At 36.3% G+C, this 26,438-nt stretch overlaps 1 protein-coding gene across 2 annotated transcripts in view; it reads right to left on the reverse strand.

The window, feature by feature from the left end:
* LOC128987882 (39S ribosomal protein L35, mitochondrial) overlaps nucleotides 1–23,779 on the reverse strand; it is a 38,479-nt gene extending 14,700 nt beyond the window's left edge. Inside the window, exons 1-3 of one of the 2 annotated variants that reach the window (XM_054408957.1) lie at nucleotides 23,403–23,779; nucleotides 14,213–14,384; nucleotides 11,344–11,466 (exon numbers count right to left, since the gene is read on the reverse strand). In XM_054408957.1, the coding sequence (XP_054264932.1) occupies nucleotides 11,344–11,466; nucleotides 14,213–14,384; nucleotides 23,403–23,424 (317 nt within the window). In that variant the 5' untranslated portion in view covers nucleotides 23,425–23,779. Of the gene's footprint in view, nucleotides 1–11,343; nucleotides 11,470–14,212; nucleotides 14,385–23,402 lie in introns of both variants that reach the window. The other variant, XM_054408956.1, reaches the window with a different exon arrangement.
* Nucleotides 23,780–26,438: the final 2,659 nt, after the last annotated feature.

A 26,438-nucleotide genomic window follows, 5' to 3' on the forward strand; every position in this document is an offset into this window, starting at 1 on the left:
AACCTTTGTTAACATTCAATGCCACAAACATAATATTTTAATATATTTCGGTTTAAAAAATACAGATCTATTTCAAGACTTTATTTACACACTTTTTATGAATTTGAACGGTTGGTGATTTTTGACTCTAGGGACCTCAAAACGAAAAATAAATCGGTCCCAGGTCCAGGTCTTACGATAAGTACTACGGTAATAGCTTATTCTATGTATGGGAAATTCGCTAAAACACAGCAATTTTGAAACAGGATCATATTTTTTAATGATTATTTTTCCTTAAATACATTATGACGTATTAAAATTGTATACCAAGTTTCATAAAGATGTCTTAAATAGTTTTCGAGAAATATCTCTTTAAAAGCGCGTTCATTCAAATTTAAATAGAATCCCACGGCGCCACTCGAGGAGGAAACGCTTCGCGTCTTCCGCTACAGTGGCGCGGCAATACAGCCGCATCATGAAACAGCGCCTAGCGCAGATCCAGCTGACCGTCTGCATTAAAGTATTATATTGTCTGTGGTTATACGGTTTACCAACAGGGTATTATGCAGCACCAAGAGCAAACAAAAACCTGAGTGTGAGAACTTTACTTCTTTCTATTGTTTGGGTGAAGTGGTAGAACATTATGGCTATGGTAGATGTTCTATATACTATAGTATACTGTAGATTAAAGTAAACCAAATTTCTCAAAACGTGTCCTCTCCCATTGCAAATGCAAAGCACGAGTTTTTTTTTAACAACAATAAGCATTGTATACCAACCCCGTACGAAGGACGGGTACTCAGCTAGTATATATATATATATGTGTCCGTAAGCACGATCATAACTCAAGCAAAAATGATCCGATTTTGATGAAATTTGGTACTAACGTGTAAACCTACGTTTATTCAAACGAGTTCGCGATCCAGCATGATCGGACCATGGGAAGGGGGTTTACGGGGGGTTTTATGGGGTAAAAATAGGTTTTTCCCATTTTTGACCAAAAAAACATAAAATTTAGCAATTTCTTTTCAAACCATTTTGTAGAGCTTAAAAAAACAAATAATTTAGTATATTGAAGCGTTATTATGCGCCTAATGGTTACGGAGAAAATTAAAAAAATTGTAAATTTAAAATTCTCATGTTATTCTTATGGAGAATAAGTAAACTTTTGTAGTTTGCTTGTTTATGAACATATTTTGATCAAATTTGGAAAACGTTTTTATTTCTTACTAACTATTAACATTTTACAAAAAAACAGTTTTACCCTCCCTGATGCAGCAAACCTAAGTACTTGTTAAACTAATTCTATTTAAATCGGGAATAAATGTTATATTTTTAAGTAGACATTTCAGTGTAAATCAAATCAGTCAAATGGAAATTCGCTTAGTCTGCAGGTTTGCTGCGGCGGGGGTATTAATGTTATAAGACGTTTCTTTTATTTACTTTCCATCTAATTAACGTACATTATAAATTAAACGTTTAATTTTAATTTTAACTAAATCATAATATACAAAAATAAAATAAAACTTTAAAATGTAGTTCTTTAATTTAAAGTCAATCACTTCAACAGTCATTCTATAGATTCTTGTGTAAACCATATTAATAATACTGCAAAGGGCAAACGTATCAAACTGTTACGACTTCCCGAAAGATAAATCAAATTTTAAGTTGATTCTAAAAATATTTTAAGTTTTGGAACGGTCAGAGTGAGGCAGAGTCTGTCAACTATCACTACTCGTCTTGTTTTCCGGGTCCGACTCCTATTGTTGGGGCGTACGTACATCCACGGAAACAAGAGACACTGACTCATAATAAATATGTTCAGTATAAAGTGAGTATAGAGTGTGGTCGTTCCTGTGCGAGACTAAGTCGAGTACGGGATTACCAAACGAGTCCGGTAAACACATTTTGGACGAGTTACGTACGATAGTTTACGCCATACTACTTAATCCGTACAAATCCTTTTATATTTCCACCAACTAAAGGACTAAAAATCACTAGTCATAACGACCTCTAATAGAGGTTATGTTTTTGTCTATAACCAATCATTGCCACGCAAATACAGTATAATCAGCTAATTGGTGTCCGGTAAAACTCATTGCAGAACAGTATTACGCAATGAAACACCATTTGAATAAGCTGGTGGCAAACAGCTGTTTTCTGGACTAAATCCTTGCATGGGAAGTTGATCAAAATAATGTAGTGTGGCGTAAATGTGTTTACTGAACTCGTATGGTAACGACCACACTCGTCCGGTAAAAACTTTTTTTCAGGACTAGTAACGTAATATACTATTGTGTGGCTAGTGTGACACATTATATTTTTCCTACAGTTACTGTAAAGCATAGAAATACTTAGTGATTTAAACACTATACAATAGGTTAGCTTAAAGCCAAGCGTTGGACGAAATTAGAAAGACTATATCAGTTAGTTGATGGTAGTCGTAGTATATTTAAGTGCTGTCAACTTATTTTCAAGAGTACGCGTATTACGTCCTAATAAAACTAAACTCTGTTATGTTGCTTTTTAAACAATTTGTGTTGTTTGGTTGGAATACTAGAATACTGGAGTGCGGCAAAAGGAAGTAAATGCAGCAATTAGCAACTGTCTGTACTATAATCATATTTGTTAAAATTGTACAAACAATGGTACTGATTTTATTTAACTAATCCCAATAAAAAAACCTATTTAACATTCTTTTTTGGTTAACTAGCAGTCATACCCGTTCTTCGCAACGGGAAGAGAACGCTAAAAAGAATAATTATGTTCCATAGATTTGTCGTATGTAGATAAACTTTAAGAGGTCTGAAAAGTATTAACTGGATACTCCGTTTCCCAATCATTATTTTTGGGGAAACAAACCATACAAACACAATAGTTTTTTTTAACAAATAGGAAAAAATGAAGTCAATAAGTTGAAGAACGATGCACTTAAAAAATAAAACGCCTTATTCCCACAATATCAAAATTGATTTCTTAAATTAAAAACCTAAACATACCTCAGGAAAAAAATCCTACTTTAACAGTTCTCATTTTGTATCACAGCTTTTTGTTGCTGCTTGGTTAAAATTAGCTGTTGTCATCAAATTAAACATTTAATAGTACTGCATCCTGTTGGTAAAACTTATCTTTTTAATGTTATTTAATATCATAGAACCAACTTGTGTAGTTGAAACAGGTGGCAAAACTATTTTATTCCTGATTAACTATAGAAATATTTCCTGCTCGTAAAAATTCAAACAAATCCTTTTTCGTATGGAAGAAATCACAACTACTTCTTGAGTGCAAAAACCGCCAAACATCTGCAAGAAACTCGCCGAATGTGTAATGGCCCTTTTAGATTGATTTTTTCATTACGCTTTTGCTACCAGATAGCATGTTTATAGAATTATTTTTTAACTGATTAAGCATTGTACTTTGAATCAGATGTGGCATTAGTGAATAAGGATTCTTTCATTTCGTGCTTCGTGGAATTTACAAAATATCACAGTCAGGGCCCACAGTAAAATATGTAACAATAATTGCAACTAATGACGAACACGTACTATTTGTGGTAATCAACAGCTTGAGCGAACAACTGTTAGTAAGAAAAATGCTGCTACCTGGTTGCTACTTACTATTGCACTAAAAGAAAGAAACTTTACTTTTCACGTCAATTTTCGCGGTTTTAACAGTTTAATTGTTATTATACTTTTCCGATTAGCTCGGTTATCTACGGAGGCTTGATCAATTGGGGCTCAGATTATCGTGAATCTGCATATGCTGTATTGGGGAAACCTAACCTCATGTTCAAATTTTATGTTAGAAAAGTCATTATAACATGTACCATACCATATTTACTCATATTAACTCAGTGTGTTACTTACGGAAAAACAATTATTTCCATATTAAAGTTAACTAAAATCATTGAAACCCCTTTATCGACAGTACAGTACACTTAATACGAGTCCCGTATATCAATTCACTACTGACATAATGTGTGCAGCACATTTAATCTAAATCTGGCCTGGTTTACCGTAGCTATTATTTCCCTTGCGGTTCAATAACCTGGCTTTAAAGTCGGGGCATCCTTCCTCGCTCACTGGTCCTCCCCCCATAACAGGTAGTGTAGACGGGCAATCTTAATCCCTTGTTGACAAACAATGCCTTAGTGTCTCTGTTACGGGCGACCACCAGGGACTGCTGGCATCCTAACGCTATTCAAATTACGGGGATTTCTATATTTGAGTCTGCAAGTTATGTGGCATTTCCAACTGTCAATTTGGTCTTCAACATCAACGTTGACATTGACAAACGAGCGGATGTACAGAGAATTTGAGGAAGCCGGAAAACTCTACGCTGGGAGGGTTTTGAATATTTTTTCAAGCACCTTTTATAAGATGATCCTTTTTTGAAATAGGACAAGGCCATAAATAAAAACTAGTGTCAGTGCTGTGACCCTTGAGGCATTTAGGGGTTGTTTGTTATTAATGACAGTTCAGTTAACTACACCACACCACCTGTTTCTCAATCCTAATATTTGTAAAGTAGGCCTACTAACTGTTAGGACCAAGCCTTGCTCAGTAGTATTTTGATTTCGACTAGTTTTTCTTGTTACTGTTGATCAAGATTCCTTAAATAAAGCGTAGGCCTACTAGGAAAACACATGCGAATTGTTAATGTTAACAGGAAAAACAATTAATATAAATGTATTTTATTGTTTCTTATGTTTACAGAAACTTTGAGCGAACTGTACATTACAAACTAGATGACCCGGCGAACTTTGTACCCCATAAAAGTTAAAAAAAAACCAAATCAACCGGCCACCTTTATAAGCCTTTTCAAAACAACCACAGACAACATAAAACAGCTGAAAATGACTTTCAATTACATTACCTGTCAAATGTTTAATCAGCTGTTTCGAAAATATTTAAATTAATGTATGCATATGGTAAAAATCCATCATATTTTTCTTCATACGCATAACATACATATGTGGGGCTTAGCCCTGAATTTAAATACTGAACTGAAGTTACATGTGTTAATCGGGTTAAAGACGAATCCAACAAATCATAAATCATTAAAAAGATCCAGCCGGTCTCGAGTACGACATCATGGCATGTAGCCTATATCTAGATGCATACTAAGAAATTGTTTAAAAGTAGTTTCTTTCAAAGTCCTGATATGAGGAAGAAAGTCCATCATAGTGACCACTTTCAATTTCCATAGCTTTATATGTTTTAATCCACATAAATTTCACGCCTAAATAACCCCATTTCAGATTTGCATATTCAGTGTAACCATACCTCGAGTTATACATTAACTGATTTTAGAGTTTTGGTCCAAGAAGGAAGTACCGGTAATTATTTTATAGGACAAGCCTACTTGCGTGCAACCGCATCTTGTTTACAAAAAGGTAAATTAAGTAGTAAATTACAGCATCTCAAATATATCATAATTTATCACTCTATAATGCATAAAAAATATCATTTCATTGAAATAATATTAGTTAACTGAATGATAAATTGTCATATCTTTGACAAGCTGTAACTTCTGAATGAAAAAACCTTTTTTAACCAGGTTAACACACACCCCCTTCCGAAAAATGACTGCAAGGTTTCATTCAATTGTGCCAAAAACTTTAGTAGGTATCAGACGTTTTCCAAATTAAAAACCTTGAGGAACTGTAACTTTGATTAGATGGACCATTTACGAAGCGGTTTGTGCTGTTAAAGTTAATGTTATTATCAATGTGTATGTATTAATTGACATGCATCAAGTATTGACACGTTTCTGTTTTCAAACATCAGACTAGTAAGTAAAACGAAAAGGTGAGCCTATTGAGGGAAGCGGTGCCAATCTGTCTTATACTGTTACGACTGTTTGGTACCTCTGCGGCCGCCGTCAGCTTGTCACCACGACAGATTGGCACCACTCATTTCTCGAGGTTCCAATCTGACGTGTACTGTTACGACTGATTGGCACCTCTGCGGCAGCCGTCAGCTTGGCACCACGACAGTTTCGCACCACCCCTTTCTCCAGGTTCCAATCTGTCGTGTACTGTTACGACAGATTGGCACCTCTAGGAGCATTGCCAATTTGTCGCGGTGCCAATCTGACGCGGTGGCAATTAGACGCGTACCCATGAAGGCATACCAAAAATTGTAAAAATTTCTTTCAGTTTCTCAATCACGGTACTGGAAGTCATGTCCCTACAGGGGAAAGCAAATGGATATCGTGAATACTTGTCTACAACAGTTAATATGTATTTATTTTGTGTAGCACTTGGAATTGGTCCTTTAAAGTCCAAGTTCAGTCGCTCAAAAGGTGCTGTAGCTTTGATTAACGTACCTTCATATTTACAAAACCTAGGCTTAAGTTCAGCACAAATTCGACATTGAGCTGTCGTTCGACGAACTTCTTCCAGTGAAAAAGGTAAGTTTTTCGATCTAATCCAGTGGTAGAATCTTGTGGTCGATATATGATATCATACTTGAAACAAGACAGTTCTAAACGCCAACGTTGTATCTTTTCAATCTTTATTTTTCCAAATCCTTTATTGTAAAACATGAAAGAAACTGATCTTTGGTCTGTAATGAGTAGGAATGGCCGACTATCTTATAAGATAGTGTCTCCACTTCTTAAGAGATTCTACGATTGCTTGAGCTTCTTTTTCAACAGAAGAATGGTTCTTTTCAGATTTTGATAATGTTTTAGAATAAAAAGCTACTGGACGTCCTGCTTCTGACAAGGTTGAGCCGATTGCAAACTCAGATGCATCGGTCTCAACTGTAAATGGTATGTCATTTTGGATTGGGGCTTTAGTTGCAGTTACTATTTCATTTTTCAATTCATTGAAGGAGTTAATTGCTTCTTCTGATAATGGAAAACTTTTAGTCAATGAAAGGGACTGGGACGGGTGGCGTCGTCCTGTAATCCAGCTACTAGGAGGTCACGAATTGTGGATATTTATAGGGATGCACTGTGGATGCGATGCTCCCTGGTGTGGATTAACGTCCGCACTAGTGAGTACTACGACTATCCGCAGTACTATCCTGATAATTAGACCAATTCGTAAATTACAAGGAAAAATGTGGTTCGGATTCCACTATAAACTGTAGGTCCCTTAGTTGCCATTAGCTGTATGGGCTATTAATTAACAGCTGTGTCTAAGGAACATATCGGCCTTAGTCACTAACAAGACTACAAGATCGCGCCACTCATCCTACACTCATCCTTCACTCATATTTGGGTTAAAATACGCACATAGTGGCGTCCCCATCTTAACTAATTGATAATTGATAATTGATAATAATCTTCTCTGAAAACTCCTTGATAAAGTCAGAATAATGAGCGAACATGCCCATGGTTCGACGCAATGATTGGACATCATGAGGAAGTGGTAGTTTCAAGAGCGGCTGAAGGCGGTCTGGATCAGGACGGATTTTTCTTTGGAAACAGGAGACACCATTCGTAACACCAAAAGGAATTCTGCAAAATTGGTAAAGGCGCCCACAGGCTTCAAATGCTGTATATATTCGTTCTTCATTTTCAATTTTTATTTGATGGTAAGCACTCTTAAGGTCAATAGTGCTAAAAACACTGAACTTTGAAACTTTTTTAACGACATCTTCAACTCTGGGAAGTGGGTAGGCGTCAAGTTGAGTGAATCGATTTATTGTTTTGGAATAATCAATGCACATTCGCTTCTTTTTTGTTTCACCTTTAACTACAAGTACTTGTGCGTTAAAGTGCTTGGTACCAAGGTGAAGTGCTTGGTTCAATGATACCCTCTTTTAATAAGCGTTCAGTTTCTTCTTTTATGAATTTCGAATCTTCTTCTGAATAACGTCGTGATTTAACTGCAATAGGTCTACAGTCAAGAGTTAAGTTTGAAATCAAGTGGACGGGTGCAACCTTTGCTGCTGTAAGTCCGCACAGGTTTCTTACCCCCAAATGAGACTTCAACGCTTGAGTGTTCCTTGAAAATGTCATGTCCTACGACAACATCAGCGCATAAACCGTCTAAAACAAGGAGTTTAGTTTTGTTGTAAATATGACCTTGAATCGACAAATCAACAAGACTGTAGCCAGCTGTAACTGGTTGATAAGAAGTAGAAGCCATAGTGACACTAATGGTGGTTGGAAAGATTGTTATTCCCCTCTTTTCTACTAGAGATTTACTAATAAATGTTTCCGAACTACCAGTATCAACCAGGGCCGCGTTAAGGGTCAGTCGAGCCCTGGGCAAACCCAAGAGTAGCGCCCCCTTTTTTCCTACTGCTGGCGGGCGGTGGTTTGGGGGCACCCAGCGGGCACCCCTAAACCACCGGCGCCCCTGGGGATATGCCCAGTCTGCCCGTTTATAAAAGCGGGCCTGTTATCAACTAAGGCATCAGTTTTAATCCCATTTACTTCAATCATAATAGTAGATTTAGATAAAGATTTAGGTGCAGCTGCACATGTAGCTGGATTTTTGCTGAAAGTTTTTTTAGAGTCAAGTTTTGTAGGAGGTAATGAATTACTTCCTGACTTACAAACCTTTATGAAATGTCCTTTCTTGTCACAAGAATGACAAATATGATTTGCAGCAGGACATTCACTTCTAGTATGTTTATACTGGAACCACAGAAATAACATTTCCAGGAAGTGGCTGATAAACAAGTTTCCTCTGCATTATTTGAGGACATGTTACTTTTGACAGATTCTGGTTCTGAAGTAGTAGAATGTTGCATGCAATATAATTGAGAATGTTGCTTGTTATAAGATTCTGATTGATACTGAGCTAATTCCAAAACTCTAGCTTTCTCAAAAGCTTCGTTCAAAGTTAATGCTTTATTTTCTAGAAGTCTTAGTCGGATAACTGGGGAAATCAAACCTCTGATAAATGCATCACCAATATAGTCATTTTTATTTTGTTCAGCAGAAACTTGGGAAAAATTACAAGGTTTACTTAAATCTTTCAAAGCTTGTAAATATTGGTCAACTGATTCCCCTGACTTCTGAAAATGAGTTACTAGAAGATGTCTGGAATAAATCTCATTCTTAGGACGGATATAGAGTTCTTTTAAAATAGCTATAGCTTCATCAAATTTTGTAGCTCCAGAGTTGCTGTTTGAATTGGTTTCCTGTTGCGTTCTTGAGGTTGTTTGGAAGAGAGTTGATGATTTTTCGGCCAATATAAGAGGGTTTTCTGCTGTATTGTGTAGTGTGGTGGATCGGAAGGTTGTAGTCGGCTGCTTTTCTGGTGTGGTAGGAGTGAAAATTCTCATTTCTGGGAAGGTTAAGTTTTTTTGTGTACAGGACAACTCCATGGATGTAGAGTGCTGTCACTGTTAGGAGCTTAAGGGATTTAAATGCTTCCCTGCAGCTGTCTAAGCGCTCAAGGCCGGAGAGTGCCCTGACAGCTTTTTTCTGGAGTACCAACACTTTGTTGAGGTTTGCTTCTGATGTTCCTCCCCAAGATATTAAGCAATACCTTATATGCGATTCTATTACAGCATAGTATGCTGTCTTAGCTGTTTCCAGACCTCCTATCCATTTCATCCTCTTTATTACATGGACACCAGATGCAAGTTTTTTGGTCAGGTTGTGTATGTGGTCGTTCCAGGAGAGGTCTTCATCAATTGTCAGGCCCAGCAGTTTTGAGTTTTTTTCAACGGTTATTTCAGGAATTTCTTGGATTTGTTCATGTTTTCGGCTGAAGTTTAACTGGGTTGTTTTTGATGGATTAATGGCCAGGTCATTTTGAAGGCAGTACTGCAGTGCTTTGTCTGTTGAGGATAAGATGTTGGAGTGTAATTCTTGTGGTAAGTCATGCATAAATAGAAGAGTTGTGTCATCAGCGTACATTATTGTTTCACAATTGTCATTCCTAATAAAATCAATGGACCTTCAATTCACAGAAGCTTCTTAATTATACATATGCCTCAAGAACATCTAGAAACTCGTATGTTCTTCCATGATGCATCACAAGCCCATTTCAGCATTCTAGGTCTACATTGGTCATCTATTACAGATACATTTTCTTACCATTTCAACATTTCAGAGCCATGTACAACAAATCCACATACTAAACGAAAAGTGTTGAGCATCATTGCCAAAATCTATGACCCAGTAGGTTTTATAACACCAGTAACTATGAAAGCTAAATGTTTTATGCAATACCTTTGGACACAGAATTTGAATTGGGATGATCCCTTACCCCTATAATTGACTGAGCCCTGGATGAGTTTTCTTGAAGAATTGTCTGACGTTTCCTAATCCTAATTCCAAAAAATTTAGAGCTTACATCAGGCAGTTCAATTCAACTTCATGGATTTGCAGATGCATCTTTTCATGGTTATGCTGCTGTTGTATTTCTTTGTACAACAACTGCTGATGGTCAAGTTATCATCCGAAAAATTATGTCTAAGACTCGCCTTGCTCCTTTGAAATCAGTCTCCTTTCTTCATTTAGAGTTATGTTGTAGCTATTTACTTGCAAAACTAATGAACTCAAGACCATTAACTCCTCTTTCCTCAGACCCTTTGGACTTAACAGCTTTAACTCCGGGCCATTTTCTCATTGGCTCTTCTCTGATATCTGTTCCTGAACCGGACCTCACGGATTTGACTTCTAACCGCCTTAAGCGTTGGCAAAGTGTTCAAGCTTTTACCCAAAATATTTTGCGCCATTGGAGCCAAGAACACCCTTCAACAGCGTTGTGTGGAACCTCAAAAAAGAAAACCTCAAGGTTGGTGACCTTGTTTTACTTCAAGACACCAGAACTGCTCCCCTATGTTCGCCATTAGGTCGAATAGTGGAAACTTCAACTGGACTGGACGACATTGTCAGAGTGGTCAAAGTTAAAACAGTGAACAGTACAGTCAAGTATACAAGACCAGTGATAAAAGTGTTTCCCATCCCTTAAATGTGTTCCTCAGACAATCAATTTTACATAAATATCCCACTCAGTTTTTTTGTTTGTGTTAATATTTTATATTTTAATTTCTCTTGTTTTTGTTGAACCCTGTTGGTTCAAAAGGGGCAGTATGTTCAGTCAGGTCTCTTTGTTTTATGTATTAATTTTTAAATGTCTTTGTTTTTAACAGCCCGTGTAATTCCATCACATGACCATATCCATTGTTGCATACATTCAGCCGCGAATCACTTCTCATAACAACACTTAGGCTACTCATTTTTTCTCTTAATAAATTAAACTTCTTTGTATAAATTCTCTCAACCTTTTCCTCTTGAGTATAATTACAGCGCACACGTGCCAAGACACAGATGCGACGTTGCCACTTTTTGCTTGCCGCAGCCTTGTATTAGAGGTGGCTGTGGTTCAATACTGTCCATAAATTAAAATATAACTACCGGTAATTTAGATGTAAAAATTCTTACCAATGCAGCCGGTAAAATTTTTGAAGAACCAGTTTTACTGTTTTCCTCTTCCCAGATTTGGAAAACTTTATAACACTTCTAACTGTGTCCACTTGCAATGGTTTTGGTTGCAAGAATTTCAAGCTGCTGAAATTTAATACACACATTACTTTTTCTAGAAGAAAATGCAATAGAACCTCAATAATACATTAAACTTAACTTATTGAAAAGTATTCTACACAAAATTTTTCAACTTCTCTCCAACCCATTTTAACCCTCCGAGTGTCACGCGTCATAAAAACGACGCACAACACACTTTGTGTAGGGTCACGCGTCGCTTTTAAGACGCACAAACATCGTTTACGGCGAAGGCTCTATGACTGACTGAATCGGATTGAACTGGATCGAGTTAGGTATCGTTCTTTCCGTAATATTCTAAGCTTTCTCCAGAGGTCTGTCTCTAAGCGCTATTCATTTTAGTTCCGAAAATATTGTAGCAGACAGCTGACGTGCGTGTATTTGTAAACAGCTAGGTTCCCCCGGACCGATGACTGATGTGTTTTATTACGTTTACATTGTTTTAGTGTTAAAAATCAAAAGTAGTGATATACGTGGTGCATTATAAGAAGATTTAAGTGGTTTTGAAGTGCTGGTTGATGATCCTGAAGAAGTAGGTAGTGATATTGATGTAAATTATCAGCCAGATTCCTAGCTATGGTTAGGCTATGCATTCTTAGCTAAACGCTATGTACTGAAATCCGTTTTTCGCTCATAACTTATTTATTTGATAACTTATCTCGCTATATGATTATATATTTGTAATCCTCATTAAATTTAGAACAAAGTGGCTATTTTCAAATATTTATAGGCCTATAATTTATACAATTTCATTGAGCGCGAACTTTTTTTTTTTTTGAAAATTTTCGAAATTATATTTTTTTTTACCTAAAAATTTTTTTTTGAAAAAATGTTCCTTATGTTTTATATATAATATTGAAGCCCATGATTTTCCAAACAAAATGGTATATAGAACATTAGAATTAACATTGTTTTAAGCTTCTCAGATCCGTTTTAATAAAACCTTGCAAAGGGGCCAAAAATAGGTGGACATTAAGGCCTAAACTATGGACACTCGGAGGGTTAAAGAGTTTAAAAAAACAAATAATTTAGTACCATCAAAGTGTTTTTGTACAATTATTGGCTACGGAGAAAATTAAAAAAAATGGTTATTTTAGAATTCCCATGTTATTCTTATGAAAAATATTGTAAAATGTTGAAGTTTTCTTGTTTATGGATATATTTTGATCAAACTTGGTAAATTTATTTAGTTTATACAAGTTATTAATATTTTACAAAAAAAACTTTTGCAAAACTTATGACAGCTACCTGACCATACTTACTGGACCGAATTACACGCGGTTGGTGCCAAATGAAAGATATTTTCCTGTAGATGTGCAGAATCCCTTTAAAAATTAAATACCCCCAGCAAACCTGCCGACTAAGTGAATTTCCATTTGCCTGGATTGATTTTCAATTAATCTATTAAATTAACATTTATGTTTAACGAGGTACCTAGGTTAGCTGCTACAGGGAAACTAATAAAGTGTGTTTTTTATTAAAATATCAATAGCTTAGTATGAAATAAATAAAGTCGCCAAGTTTGATCAAAATATATCCATAAACAAGCCAACTACAACATTTTACAATATTCTCCAAGAATGGGAATTTTAAATTAAAATTTTTTTGAATTTTCTCCCTAACCAATCACCGTGTACAAAAACAATTTGGAACAAAATTATTCGTTTTTTTAAGCTCTTTAAAAAGGTCTGGAGAAAAATTGATAAATTTTGTATTTTGTGTTTTAAGGGTAAAAAGTTAGAAAAGCCCGTTTTCACCCCATAAAGCCCCCCATTAAACCCCGTTGCCATGGGCTGATCATGCTGGTTCGCAAACTCATTCAAGTTTATCCCGCCTTACACCTTCAAACCAAATTTTATCAAAATCGGACAATAATTACTTAAGTTATCGTCCAGACGGACACACATATACTATATATCTATTTATAGATATATATATATAAAAATTTTAACAAATGGTGTTTTTGGCCTCTGGGGACATCAAAATGAAAAAGTAAATCGTTCCCGGGCCTAGATCTTCACTATGAGACCTACGGTAATAGCTACTTCCCTATAGGGAAATTCGCTAAAAAAGACTCAAAAATAAGCACAAAAAATGAATTTGATATTTGAAAAAAATTAACATGGGCCTTATGGGTTGCCATTTAAATACATTTTATTGAAAATCAATTCAGGCAACTGGAAATTTGCTTAGTTGGCAGGTTTGCTGCGGCCGGGGTATTTTTTAAAACAATGTTGAATGAGTCCACAAAGGAGTAAGGTATAGAGGAAACATGCATGTGGGATAACCGTGCGCTTTCAGCTCTGGTATGATATGCAGGAAGTATACCTGCAGACAAGTCCAAACGGCAGAATATCCTATTGCACAGGGCAATGGCAATGGCAATGGTCTTCCTCCACTGTAAGCGTTATAATACCAACATGAGGACGAGAAGGGTGTTGTTGGATCTTGCCCTTGCCACCAGCACTAGTGCTAGACACCACTAAAGCGACCAATGAATGTTTCCTCTGTACTTTATTTCTCTGCACAAGTCTCACTCAGTGTGCTACTATCAAATTAATATTTTCTCTCATATTTCTTGATAGGTCTATTTTTTTTTATTGATAATTTAATGATTCTATAGCAATAAAATGTCAAGATTGGTTTCGTTAAATAAAAAGTTTAGGTACAAATTAGACAAAACTATTTGATAGGAGGTTTGCACAACTATGATTAATTCAACAATTAGGTGATGATTGTAACAACACTGTACCTGCTGAGTATAGTCGGTAAGCTAAAAGTTCCAAAATTGCAATTATTCAAGGTGTAGCTTCTTCCAGTAAATTGGGATCTGTTGATTATTGTTAGTGATGCTTGTGGAGAGGTGAAGTTGCTTATTGCTGATGAGCAATTCGACAACCCCACTGTTCTTGCATGTTTCACAGCTGAAATTGAGCACAGTTCAATTAGTTTGCTGGATGTTTAATCCTAGAAAAATATTCACTTAAAAACATATTATTTAATTGTATAAAAACACCATTAAGTTAAGTCCCAGTCCATCCTACACATAAACTTAGGCATACCGGTAGTTAATTTGTTGTCAAGGTGTAAAAGTTATGTAGGCTATAAAACTGTTCACATCCAACTGAATTGCCAACCATTTTCATACTAACTTATTGACAAAATATTCAACTTTAATAGGCTTTAGAGGCTAGAAAAAAGACATATTAGACTTTACAGAATGAACATTAACAATTTTAACTAAGCTAGATAGATAATTCAGAAATGTGATTAACTTAAGTCTATTATTAGCCTACATTATTTTTCTCATCTTACAAACAATAAAATCAAAAGTATAAAAACAGTTTTGAGTGGACACTTTAACTTAATGACAAGCAAAATAAATGGTATCAGCAATCTGACGCATACTTTCTCCCATAAGCTTGTCAACAACCTTTATCATGGCTAAGCGGTGGGAGTAACTATGAAAATTTTGTAGGAAAAAATCACAAAAGTTGCAATTACTTTTGAACCATAATTGTTATAGTAGGCCTAATGGAAGTTGCATTATTTTGTTTGGAATTACAAGGACCATAGCACATTAATTTTAATCAAACCTGGTAGGCTATTTTCCAAAATCTGATTTTTAAAAATTGTTTAGGATTTTTTAAAGTTACGAGAGCTTTTGAGCCGTAATTTTTACGGAATTGGGATTTGGGACATTTTTATCAATATCGTTTGGGCCATTTTCTAGGAAATCTGATTTTTCCGTTATTTTATGGGGTTTTATGGGAAAATCCCCATTAAAAATAAGAATTTCAAAAAAATTAAAAAAAACGCCTGGAGATAGGCCTACCATAGATCAGTAGGCCTACCTACATACCAAATTTCATCAAAATCGGACAACAGGTGTAGTCTGTAGCTTTGTACACATCCACACATACGGACACACACACAGACATCACTTCGAAATCCACTTTTTTGGGTTCAGGGGTCACCTAAAATGGATACATCCACTCAAAACTCAAACTCAAAAATTTTGACAAAAACAATACTTTCTCCATATACTAAGAAGAATAGGTAGGGGGAGAAAATAAAAATGACAAAATGCCAGATTTCAAACAAAGAAAAATTCAACCATCCCATCAACTTCATTCACCCTAGCCCCTTGGCTGTCCATTTTGGGTGGGCCTCTCCATCGATGTATTATAGTCCAACTGGATCGCACTAGTCTGGTAATCAATAATAGTTAATCAAAGCCACTGTGTTGCCCCCCCACCATTGTTGGGCAAACGGAGCGGCCCACAGCATTGAAGTAGCATTGCAAAAGCCGACATATCACACTTTATTATGTCCGCTCTGTTGGCAAAACGTTTTACTTATCAATTTATTTCTTCGTAATTGATATTATAAATGTTGCAGGCAAAGTATATAATGCAGGCATTTTATACAATGACTATAGGCATTCTGCATATAACCTGAAGTTTATAGGCAAAGTATGAAATAAAGTAAGTAGGCCTAATAACAATATAATTTTAAACAATTGACTAGCCTAATTATTGTATTATGCCTAGGCCTTTTATAGAATTACCACGGGTGTGACAGGTATATATAAAAAGTAAAAATAATATAAATAAGGAAATATTAAAGTAAGACATGTTCAAAAACTCCGTGCGCTGACCCCCTGAAGGATCCGCTGACCATAAGTATGGGTCCTCCCTTCACATTGGGGGTTGAGCGTAGGGCCAATCACCCTACCTTGGTAAAAGGATCCAGATATGAAGCGTCAACAAATAGCCTTGGAGAAGACTGGAAGTCCTGGAAAAAGACCCATGCTACCCAAAAAGGATTTGAGATTTGGCACATGGAATATTAGAGCCCTAGCAGTACCGGGTGCGATTGATATCCTGAACGATGAATTAGAAAAGTACAAGATGGACATAGTGGCCCTACAGGAAGTCTTTGTGGCAAAGTAAATTCAAAAAGTTACACAATATATTATAGTGGAAGAGATGATGGAGGATATAAAGCAGGTGTGGGAGTGGCAGTAAGGAAGACTCATTTGGAATCACTCATCAACTTTGAGGTAGTGATGTGCGTATCGATACGTATTGATACAAATATCGATTCAAGGACCGCAAAATATCAATATTTTGTATCGATACGTAGGAGTGTATCGATATGCCCGTATCGATACACCTATAGCCAATATCGTATCGAATATCGTATTGTTTATTTATTAATATATATATAAATCTTATTTTTATGGTAAGAAATTTTTCTTCCCATCTTCCTCTCCTCAAAAGCAGTAGTGAAAATTTGATATTTTACCTAGCATCTTCAAAAACACTGGTAAAACATGTATTTTCAGCTATGTTTTGCAAATAACCTCAAAACTAGGGCCACCATTAATGGAAGTGGGGACCCTCATTACATGGCCGCGGCCTTGTAGAATTGGCAACATCGCAAGTGGTGTTGTTCAGTGACAGACGTCTCATAAGATAACATGGCAGACAGGTGACATCAGCTCATTAATTCGCACTTCATTGATTTAAATTTAAATTTATGAACATAAATTTGTTAAAATATTCAAAATAAAACATACAGAATTGAAAACCGGAACAATCTGAATTAAAATCTATATTTGTACATTTTTAAGCGGAGTCAATATTGTCATAGTTCAGTAACGAATCCTTCTTAAATACAAAAATACCATTAGCTGCTTCCAAACAAAACAGCTGTTACAACACCACTTGCGACGTTGCCAGTTCGAAGGCCGCGGCCTGCAGTTAAAGGCGGCCGTGCTCATTATCCATATTATACTATTTAATGTGTAAGTGGCATACCCACCATCATTATTAGTATTTTTTGGTTCAATTAATTATCCCTGTGTAAAAACTAGGAAAACAATAACAAAATGTTTTCCAATTTTGAGGGTTTACCGGAATTTGGAGGTTATGTATGCATGTTTGATACAAATAAAAAGACACAGGAAGGAAACGGCTTTTCTGAGGTAAGATTTACAAGCACTAGCCCTCTTTACAAGCTTGTAAGTAACATGGTATTTGTCTATGCAGCTTGTATAGGCTATTTGAGATATTTAAATTTAAAAAAAAATTACAAATAAACAATACGATACGATATTTTAACGATACAGATAAAAATCGATACATGAGGATACGATACGATACACGTAACGATACCCCACGTTCCGATACATATCGATACGCAGTATCGATACATTGACCCGTATCGCCCATCACTACTTTGAGGCTGTAAATGAAAGGTTGTGTATGATTAGGTTAAGAAGTAAATTTAGAAATATATCTATGGTGAGCTTTTACGCCCCTACCAAAGAGAAAAGTGATGAAGATAAAGATTTGTTTTACAGTCAATTAGAACAACTTTCTGGTCAAATACCAAATTATGACCTTAAAATCTATATGGGCGATGCCAATGCTAAGATATAGATAAGGAACCAGTATGGAGAAAAGTAAGTAACAGGAAGAGAAAGTTTACATGATGCGACAAATGAAAACGGAATAAGACTATTGAGTTTTTGCCATAGGCCTACACTTAATCTTTACACAGTGAGTACGGCTTTCCCTCAAAAATACACAAGGAACATGGACATCTCCAGGTGGAAACGAAGTGAACCAAATAGACAATGTACTAATAGATAAAGAAATAAATGTTGGATTACAGATGTACGAAGCCTTCATGGAGGGGAATGTAGATCTGATCATTATTTGGTCTTGACAACAATAAAACAAAGGCTAGCAACTGTAAAAAGGGATAAAAACAGGGGTGGAAGAAGATTTGATATTGAAAAGCTTAATAAATACCTAAACAAACAAAAAATAATTCTAATTATCGTTCAGCAACAGATTGCAAGTTCTGAGAGAAAATGACACAGGAAACTAACTAGGTGGCGTTCGCAGATGCATCCACAAAATTGAGCGGAGTGATCAAGGGTTCATATTATATTGTTTTTGTCATCTATATCTATAAAAGAGGAACTATGTATGTATATATATGTGTATATACGTTATGGACTCCAAAACCGCTCGACAGATTGTAATGAAACTTTCAGGCATTAAGCATCTTTCAAGGATGGTTCGAGTGAAGTTTGGTGCAGATCCGTCAAAAGGGCTCTGCCCCAGAGGGTTTTAAGTGGGCCAATGTCAGACTTTTTGATCTACAATGTTTACAAATAAATATAATTTAAAAGCAGATGTTTACTTTCACCAACTGTTTTGTAGGTTTGAATAAATTCTGTATTAGCATTAGTCATGATTTGAAATAGTGCCACAGTGTTTCTACAGATTGCGGCACAGAAAACTATTTTACTTTTGAATAAGTCCAAATGTATTAGACCCCAATCGCAGCACACCTGTGCACTTAACAAGGTTTAAATTCTCCAATGTTAAATATTAACACATTAAAACCTTTATCAAAGGACTGTATTATAAACAATAAAAGGGATGACTTTTTAAATGTATGACAACATCTAATTTGCAACCAAAAGGTGAGTGAGCGTAGCAAACGAACATCAACCTGGAGGCGAGTAAGCGTAGCGAACGAGCTAACCTGAAAACAAGTGAGCGCAGCGAAAGATTTCCAACCTGAACGTGAGTGAGCGTAGCGAACGAACTTCAACCAGGACGTGATTGAGCCATGCCACAGACAAGGGAAATGCACGAAGCGGGAAATGCGAGATTGTAATGAAACTTTCAGGCATTAAGCATCTTTCAAGGATGGTTCGAGTGAAGTTTGGTGCAGATCCGTCAAAAGGGCTCTGCCCCAGAGGGTTTTAAGTGGGCCAATGTCAGACTTTTTGATCTACAATGTTTACAAATAAATATAATTTAAAAGCAGATGTTTACTTTCACCAACTGTTTTGTAGGTTTGAATAAATTCTCTATTAGCATTAGTCATGATTTGAAATAGTGCCACAGTGTTTCTACAGATTGCGGCACAGAAAACTATTTTACTTTTGAATAAGTCCAAATGTATTAGACCCCAATCGCAGCACACCTGTGCACTTAACAAGGTTTAAATTCTCCAATGTTAAATATTAACACATTAAAACCTTTATCAAAGGACTGTAACCTATTATAAACAATAAAAGGGATGACTTTTTAAATGTATGACAACATCTAATTTGCAACCAAAAGGTGAGTGAGCGTAGCAAACGAACATCAACCTGGAGGCGAGTAAGCGTAGCGAACGAGCTAACCTGAAAACAAGTGAGCGCAGCGAAAGATTTCCAACCTGAACGTGAGTGAGCGTAGCGAACGAACTTCAACCAGGACGTGATTGAGCCATGCCACAGACAAGGGAAATGCGAATACATATGAAGTTAAGCAGGGCAAAGCCCGCGGGTACAGCTAGTACTACATAAAAACAGTCGTCATTAGTGCATGTGTTGCGGGTCTAAAGTAGCATTTTTACTCTTTAGGGGAAAAATTCGTGTTTAGCCTCTATGGAGTAAAACTCAGCTGTTGTCAACTCAGTTGTAAATTTCTATTGTTAACGATTGAATACGTATCGAAATATGGCCCCGGCCACACGAGGCGAATTTAAGCCGCGCGCTTTATCTTCGCGCGAAGTTAAGCCGCGCGAAGTATAATATATATATACCTGGCCACACGGGGCGGATGAACCACTTCCTGTTGGGTTTTCCCTCCCAGTATCAGTACTCTATTTAAACATTGTTCAGTTCACTCTTTTTAGTTGTGGACGACACATTATGTTAGTTTGTGCATTAGAAGCGTTAACCAAATGTTAACAGAAATCATTGGGTCCATCCCTTCCTAACGGAAAAACCATTTGTGTTCCAAATTTTTTACGAGCACATGCGAAACCATAGTTCGGAGTTATTTTGGTTATTACCTTATGTATGTGTTTAGTGTTACTGCATCGTTCGACAAGTTACTTGAATTGCGCCAACAGCTAAAGAAGATACACTCATGACAAGTTCAATTAGTAATGAGGAACGTCTGACAATAACATCAAACATATTTTTTGAACACCACACAACCGGTAACAAACACACAAAACAAACTAAAAAAGCACTGGAACCTTTTTCCTTCCCTTCTCATAGCATTTAAGTATTAGATACATTTATCTTACTGCCCAAACGGTTCCCTCACTCTGCACTGCCAGCCTTTACTACTTCCTTCACCACTTCCTACGTCGTGGGGCCTGTTTCCTTCCCTTCTCATAGCATTTTAGGATTGAAGATACATTAATCTAACTGCCACCACAGACGGTTCTCACAATATGTTCATACTTTACTTAACTTCCTACATCGTGGACCTGTTTTCATCACTTTCTATAGCATTTTAGTATTTTATATACGTTAATCTAATTGCCACAAACATTGCCCACACTCCGCACTGCTAGCCTTTACTACTTCTTTCACCATTTTCTATGCCGTGGGCATGCTTCCATCCCTTCTCATAGCATTTCAGCATTGTATATACATTAATCACGGTTTCCAGTTCCCAAACTCAACACTGCTCACCTTACTACTTCCTTCTCCTCTTCTTACGTCGCAGACCTGTTTCCCTCTCTTCCCATAGAATTTTAAGATTGTAGATACAAGATACCTTAATCTAATCATCATAAACAGTTCTCAAACTCCGAAAAACTCGCCTATACTGATTCCTTCACCACTTCGTACATCGCGGACCTGTTTTCCTCCCGTCCCATAGCATTTAAGGATTGTAGATACCTTCTTAATCTAATAGCCATAAACAGTTTCCACACTCCGGACAGCTCACCTTGACTATTTCCTTCATTACTTCCTACGGCGCGGACCTGTTTTCCTCACTTCCCATAGCATTTTAGGATTGAAAATACCTTAATCTAATGGTCATAAACAGATCCCATACCCCGAACAGCTCGCCGTTACTACTTCCTTCACCACTTCCTACGTCGCGGACCTGTTTCCTTCCCTTCCAATAGCATTTTAGGATTGCAGATACCTTAATCTAATTGTCATAAACAGTTCCCACACTCCGGACAGCTCACCCTGAATACTTCCTTCACCACTTCATACGTCGCGGACCCGTTTTCTTCCCTTCCCATAGAATTTTAGGAATGCAGATACCTTAATCTAATCGTCATAAACCGTTCCCACACTCCGGGCAACTCGCCTTGACTACTTCCTTCACCACTTCCTACGTCACGGACCCGTTTTCCTTCCTTCCCATAGAGTTTTAGGAATGCAGATACCTACCTAAATCTAATTGCCTTAAACAGTTTCCACACTCCAGACTGCTCACCTTTACTACTTCCTTCACCACTTCCGACGTCACGGACCTCAAGCTAGTGTAGTCATTTGATTATATTTATTTATGATCCATAGGCCCTACCACCGTTTATGTTCTAATATCTGTGGAATAATGCTATCAGCTATTTATTTATCTACTGCATTCAAAAGTCAACAGCTGATCATATGTCTTTGTTTATGTGTCAAATACTGCTTCCATAAGGATTACATTGAAACTTTGAGACCCAGTGGGGCGGATTCCTGAGAGACTTTTTTAACGCCATGTAGATGTTGGCACTCACCGATATGGTCTTTATCACCATGCAAAATTTGAAAACGATTGATTCAGCCGTCTAGGAGGAGTTTGCGTATTACGAAATGCATAAAAGTCAACGTATAAGAGCTTCGCTCGCTCCGCTCAGAAAACAAATGTAAATGAAGAATGGCTTAAAATCAAGAATATAATAGGCTAACGGAAACAGCAGAAGAAGTCATTGGTTTTAAGAAAAGTAATCGTACCGTACTGGAAAGCCTTGGTTTAACAGAACATGTGAAGAGCAAATTTAGAAATAAGGAAAGGAACGAAAATAAATTTTCTTAATAAGCCCACAGAAGAAAATAGAAATGAGTATAGAAGAACAAACTAAGAAGTAACTAAAGACCTTAGAGAAAAGCAAATTTATATCCATAACCAACTTGATAAGGCTGAAAATGATAAGATTCAGCAACAACATGAAAGATTTTTAAGCTAGGCCTACAGTAAGACATTTCCAGAAAGGATATAAAAGGGGAAAAACAGGGGTTAAAGACAGAATTTGAATAAAAACGACTGAGAAAACTAACGTTCTAAAAATATGGAAAGAATACTTCGAGGATCTTTTTAAAGGAGAAGGTGATGATAACAATGAAGATCTTAACAATCTACCAAAATGTACAAACCTGTATACAAGAACTGTCCCTACAAGAAGTAAAGGAAGCAATAAAAAACTAAAAAAAGGGAAAAGCACCAGGCGGAGATGAATTAGCAATAGAGTTAATGAAATATTGCAGTAAAAACACTACCGGTATTGAAGAAATTCATACCGTAAACTGATTAGGCAAATATGGATTGAAGAAGAAATGCCCATGGAATGGAGTGATTCTGGAACTGTACCGATCCAGAAAAAGGGTGAAAAAGAAACATGTAACAACTTCAGAGGAATATCCTTACTTAACTCAACATACAAAATATTATGTTAGCCCTAGCCTATCTAAGATTTTACTGAACCAAATCAAACCTTATGCAGAATTTATAAAAAAATATAGGTAGGCTAATAAAAAAAATAGGCCTAAGTGCTAGTGTTGTAGATAAACATTAAAGGTAAGAGAATACCTTAAGAGATATCATAACTTAGTCGGGTACAGTTTCTTAACAGTGCTACGCTAATATCGATTGAAATTATCGATTTTATTAGTAAACCTTCATGCGATTTTATCACCATCAGCAAGTTTGGTTGGTTGGGTTGGATTATGATAGATTTATTTTATAATAGATATAGGCTATTTAAAAATTGATTATTAATCAATATTTTGAATTCAATAGTTTCAATCAATATTAGCGTAGCCCAGAGAGCTGAAACTGTACCCCTTTAGTAGTAGGCCTAGTTACAACCTAAAAATGATAGAACTTTGCACAATAACTTACCACCCAATATTGATCTTAACATTATCACCAATCGAGGACAGTGTTTAGATAGCAATATTAAAACTCAAGCTAGGCCCACAGTATATTATTGGCATTCGTCCACGAGAAGGAGAAACTAAACTGAGAAATAGGCCTAACAAGTTTGTGTGTAGCGTAGATCCAAGCCTGTAGTAGCCTATTTGGGCCGAAGTTGAAATCAAGATGTAAACTTCTTGCTCACACAATTTATTCCATACTAAAAATTGTATAATTAATTTTCAGCTAAACATATTTATCTTCAATTACAAAAATTTAACCTAACAAAAACAATTAATTAACAGAACTAAAATCTGCGAAGCGAAACGGGAAAGTTAACTTACTCACTCGCTCCCCCCAATTGTCCCAGGAGACCTTGCCGTCAGACCGTCACCGCCCTTTTTTTCGTCTGTCTAGAAACGGGACAGCGGAATTTGAAATCGGAACAACGCTTCCCCCACTACTGCGCTGTGCCGAACACTTCCGAATCTTACCGAGCAGTGCCGAACTTAAACGTCAAATTCAATGCTGTCTGTCGCGTAGTCGCGTGGTGTACTTAATCGTTTTGGCTTGTCTTGTCAACAATGCATGATGTATGCCAGTGCTCAGTTTTGTGATAAGAGTTTTGTTAATCGGTGGGTTTTGTCTGAACCCAATAAAATTACTACCAATAATTTGGTACCCCAATTTTGGGGTGTACTGATTAGTCGTGTGTAGGTATTTGACCTTCGTGAAATACACGAATTCATTGAGGGGGAAAAGTATAAGTATAAGTAAAAAATAAGTACTCATACTGTGAGTACTTATTTAGGCTACCTACGATACAAAACCAATGATAGATTTTAAGGTACAATAAAAGAACGTGTTAAAATGGTTTGCACTGTAAACAAAAAAAAACTATCACAACAGTTACAAACCGAAAAATAGAAACAAATAGGAAAATTGAAATAAATATGAAGAATAGGGTAATTTTTTTAACATATTTTATCAAAATTATAATCAGGTAAATGGAAATTCACTAAGTCTATAAATTTGCTGCGGAAGGGGGATTATATTGCTGTTTACAGAAAAATAAAAATAAACCTCATAAAACTCAGGATAATGGCTTGGCAATGATTATAGAATCTTAATTATTTCCTATATCCATGAATGATTTCTTTTACAACGAATTATTGCCTGTAAAATATTATTACAGCATTTCACAAATATTAGAACAGACTCAGTATAATAGATCATAAACATAAACAAATGGTGTAACTGATGAAATTATATTAACATATTGTTTGACAGCTCCATTTAAGTAATGTTAAATAATGTTTACATTCGGGCTAGTGACATCATTATTTTAAATTTATAATCCTTACCCTCTCTGTTTTAATATTCGTGCAGTATTTAATATGTTTGAACCAGCTGTGTGGAGTGGAATTGTGAAATCAAAACTCACTACCTGGGGACCGAGCTTTGCTCGGAGAAAATCATTAGTTCACTCTAAAAGCAGTCTTAGTATTGGAGATACATAAATCCATTCCCAAACTCCACACGGCTCGCCTTTACTACGTCCTACACCATTTCCTACGTCATTGACCTGTTTCCCTCCATTCCCATAGCATTTCAGAATTGCAGACACCTTAATCTAATCGTCATAAACAGTTCCCACGCTCCATACTACTCGCCTTTACTACTTCCTTCACCACTTCCTGTGTTGCAAACCTGTTTCCCTCCTTTCCCATTGCATTTAAAGATTGCAGATACCTTAATATAATCGTCATAAACAGTTCCTACACTCCGGACTACTCGCCTTGACTACTTCCTTCACCACTTCCTACGTCGCGGACCTGTTTCCCTCCCTTCCCATAGCATTTTAGGATTGCAGATACCCTAATCTTATCGTCATAAACAATCCCCACACTCCGGACTGCTCGCCTTTACTACTTCCTTCATCACTTTCTACGTCACGGACCTGTTTCTCTCTATTCCCATAGCATTTTATGATTGCCTTTACTACTTCCTTCACCACTTCCTACGTCGCGGACCTGTTTCCTTCCCTTCCCATAGCATTTTAGGATTGCAGATACCTTAATCTAATCGTCATCAACAGATCCCAGACTTCGCGCTGCTACCCTTGACTACAATGTATCGAGTAATCTTCAGTATAATCTTTGCTAAATATTAACAAGGGATGTTTTTCCTTTTGTACTGTATTTGTAATTTGCTAATATACTGTGGGTAGTTGGCTTATTATGAACACATGCTACAACTTCAAGTCTTTTGTTTACTTTTTCCTTGTTATTTAATTCAGCCAACATGGTTACCTAGCAACCCATAAGACTAATGTTAAAAAAATGTGATTTTCAGTTTCATTTTTCTACGTAATTAGATTTTTGTTGGCAGTTCTAACTGCAGTAAACTCGTTTTTAGGCCAGAAATAAACTATTTACAACATTTGAAGAAAATCGTCGGAGCCGTTTTCGAGATCTTTGTGCAAGCAAGCATACATACATACAAGCAAACATTTCTCATATTAGAGTATAGGATTTGACAGTTAGTTCTGCTTGTTTATATTTTTAAACTTTGTAGGTTTGTTCTTTGTTACCATGGATATACCATCAATCAATATTTACTTTTAAATCTCTCACCTCAAATTTTTGAAAGCCCACTGGGCAGAGCCCTAGGACAATATCGAAGCGGGAATGGTTCTATATGTATCCTCGGAACTGTAGCTTCATGTGTGTGCAATTTGAGCCCAGTCGGTTCAGTAGTTTTTGCGTTATTGAGTAGTAGACAGACACACAAACACACACCATCTCATTTTTATATATTAGTATAGATAATACATTTTAATAATTTTTCCCCCAATTTTAATTTAATTTATATAAATGTCATCATATTTACTTATCGTTTAATTTAAAACAGATTGTAAATAAAACTTTGCAAAAAAAATATATTTAATAATTTGTAATCATTAGGTAATAATCAACCATCAATTATAAATTAAATGAAATTGCAACAGCTGACACATTC

Source organism: Macrosteles quadrilineatus, unplaced genomic scaffold, assembly GCF_028750875.1.
Source record: "Macrosteles quadrilineatus isolate MER2022 unplaced genomic scaffold, UCM_ALF_1.0 Scaffold_2__2_contigs__length_208266976, whole genome shotgun sequence".
NCBI lineage: Eukaryota > Metazoa > Arthropoda > Insecta > Hemiptera > Cicadellidae > Macrosteles > Macrosteles quadrilineatus.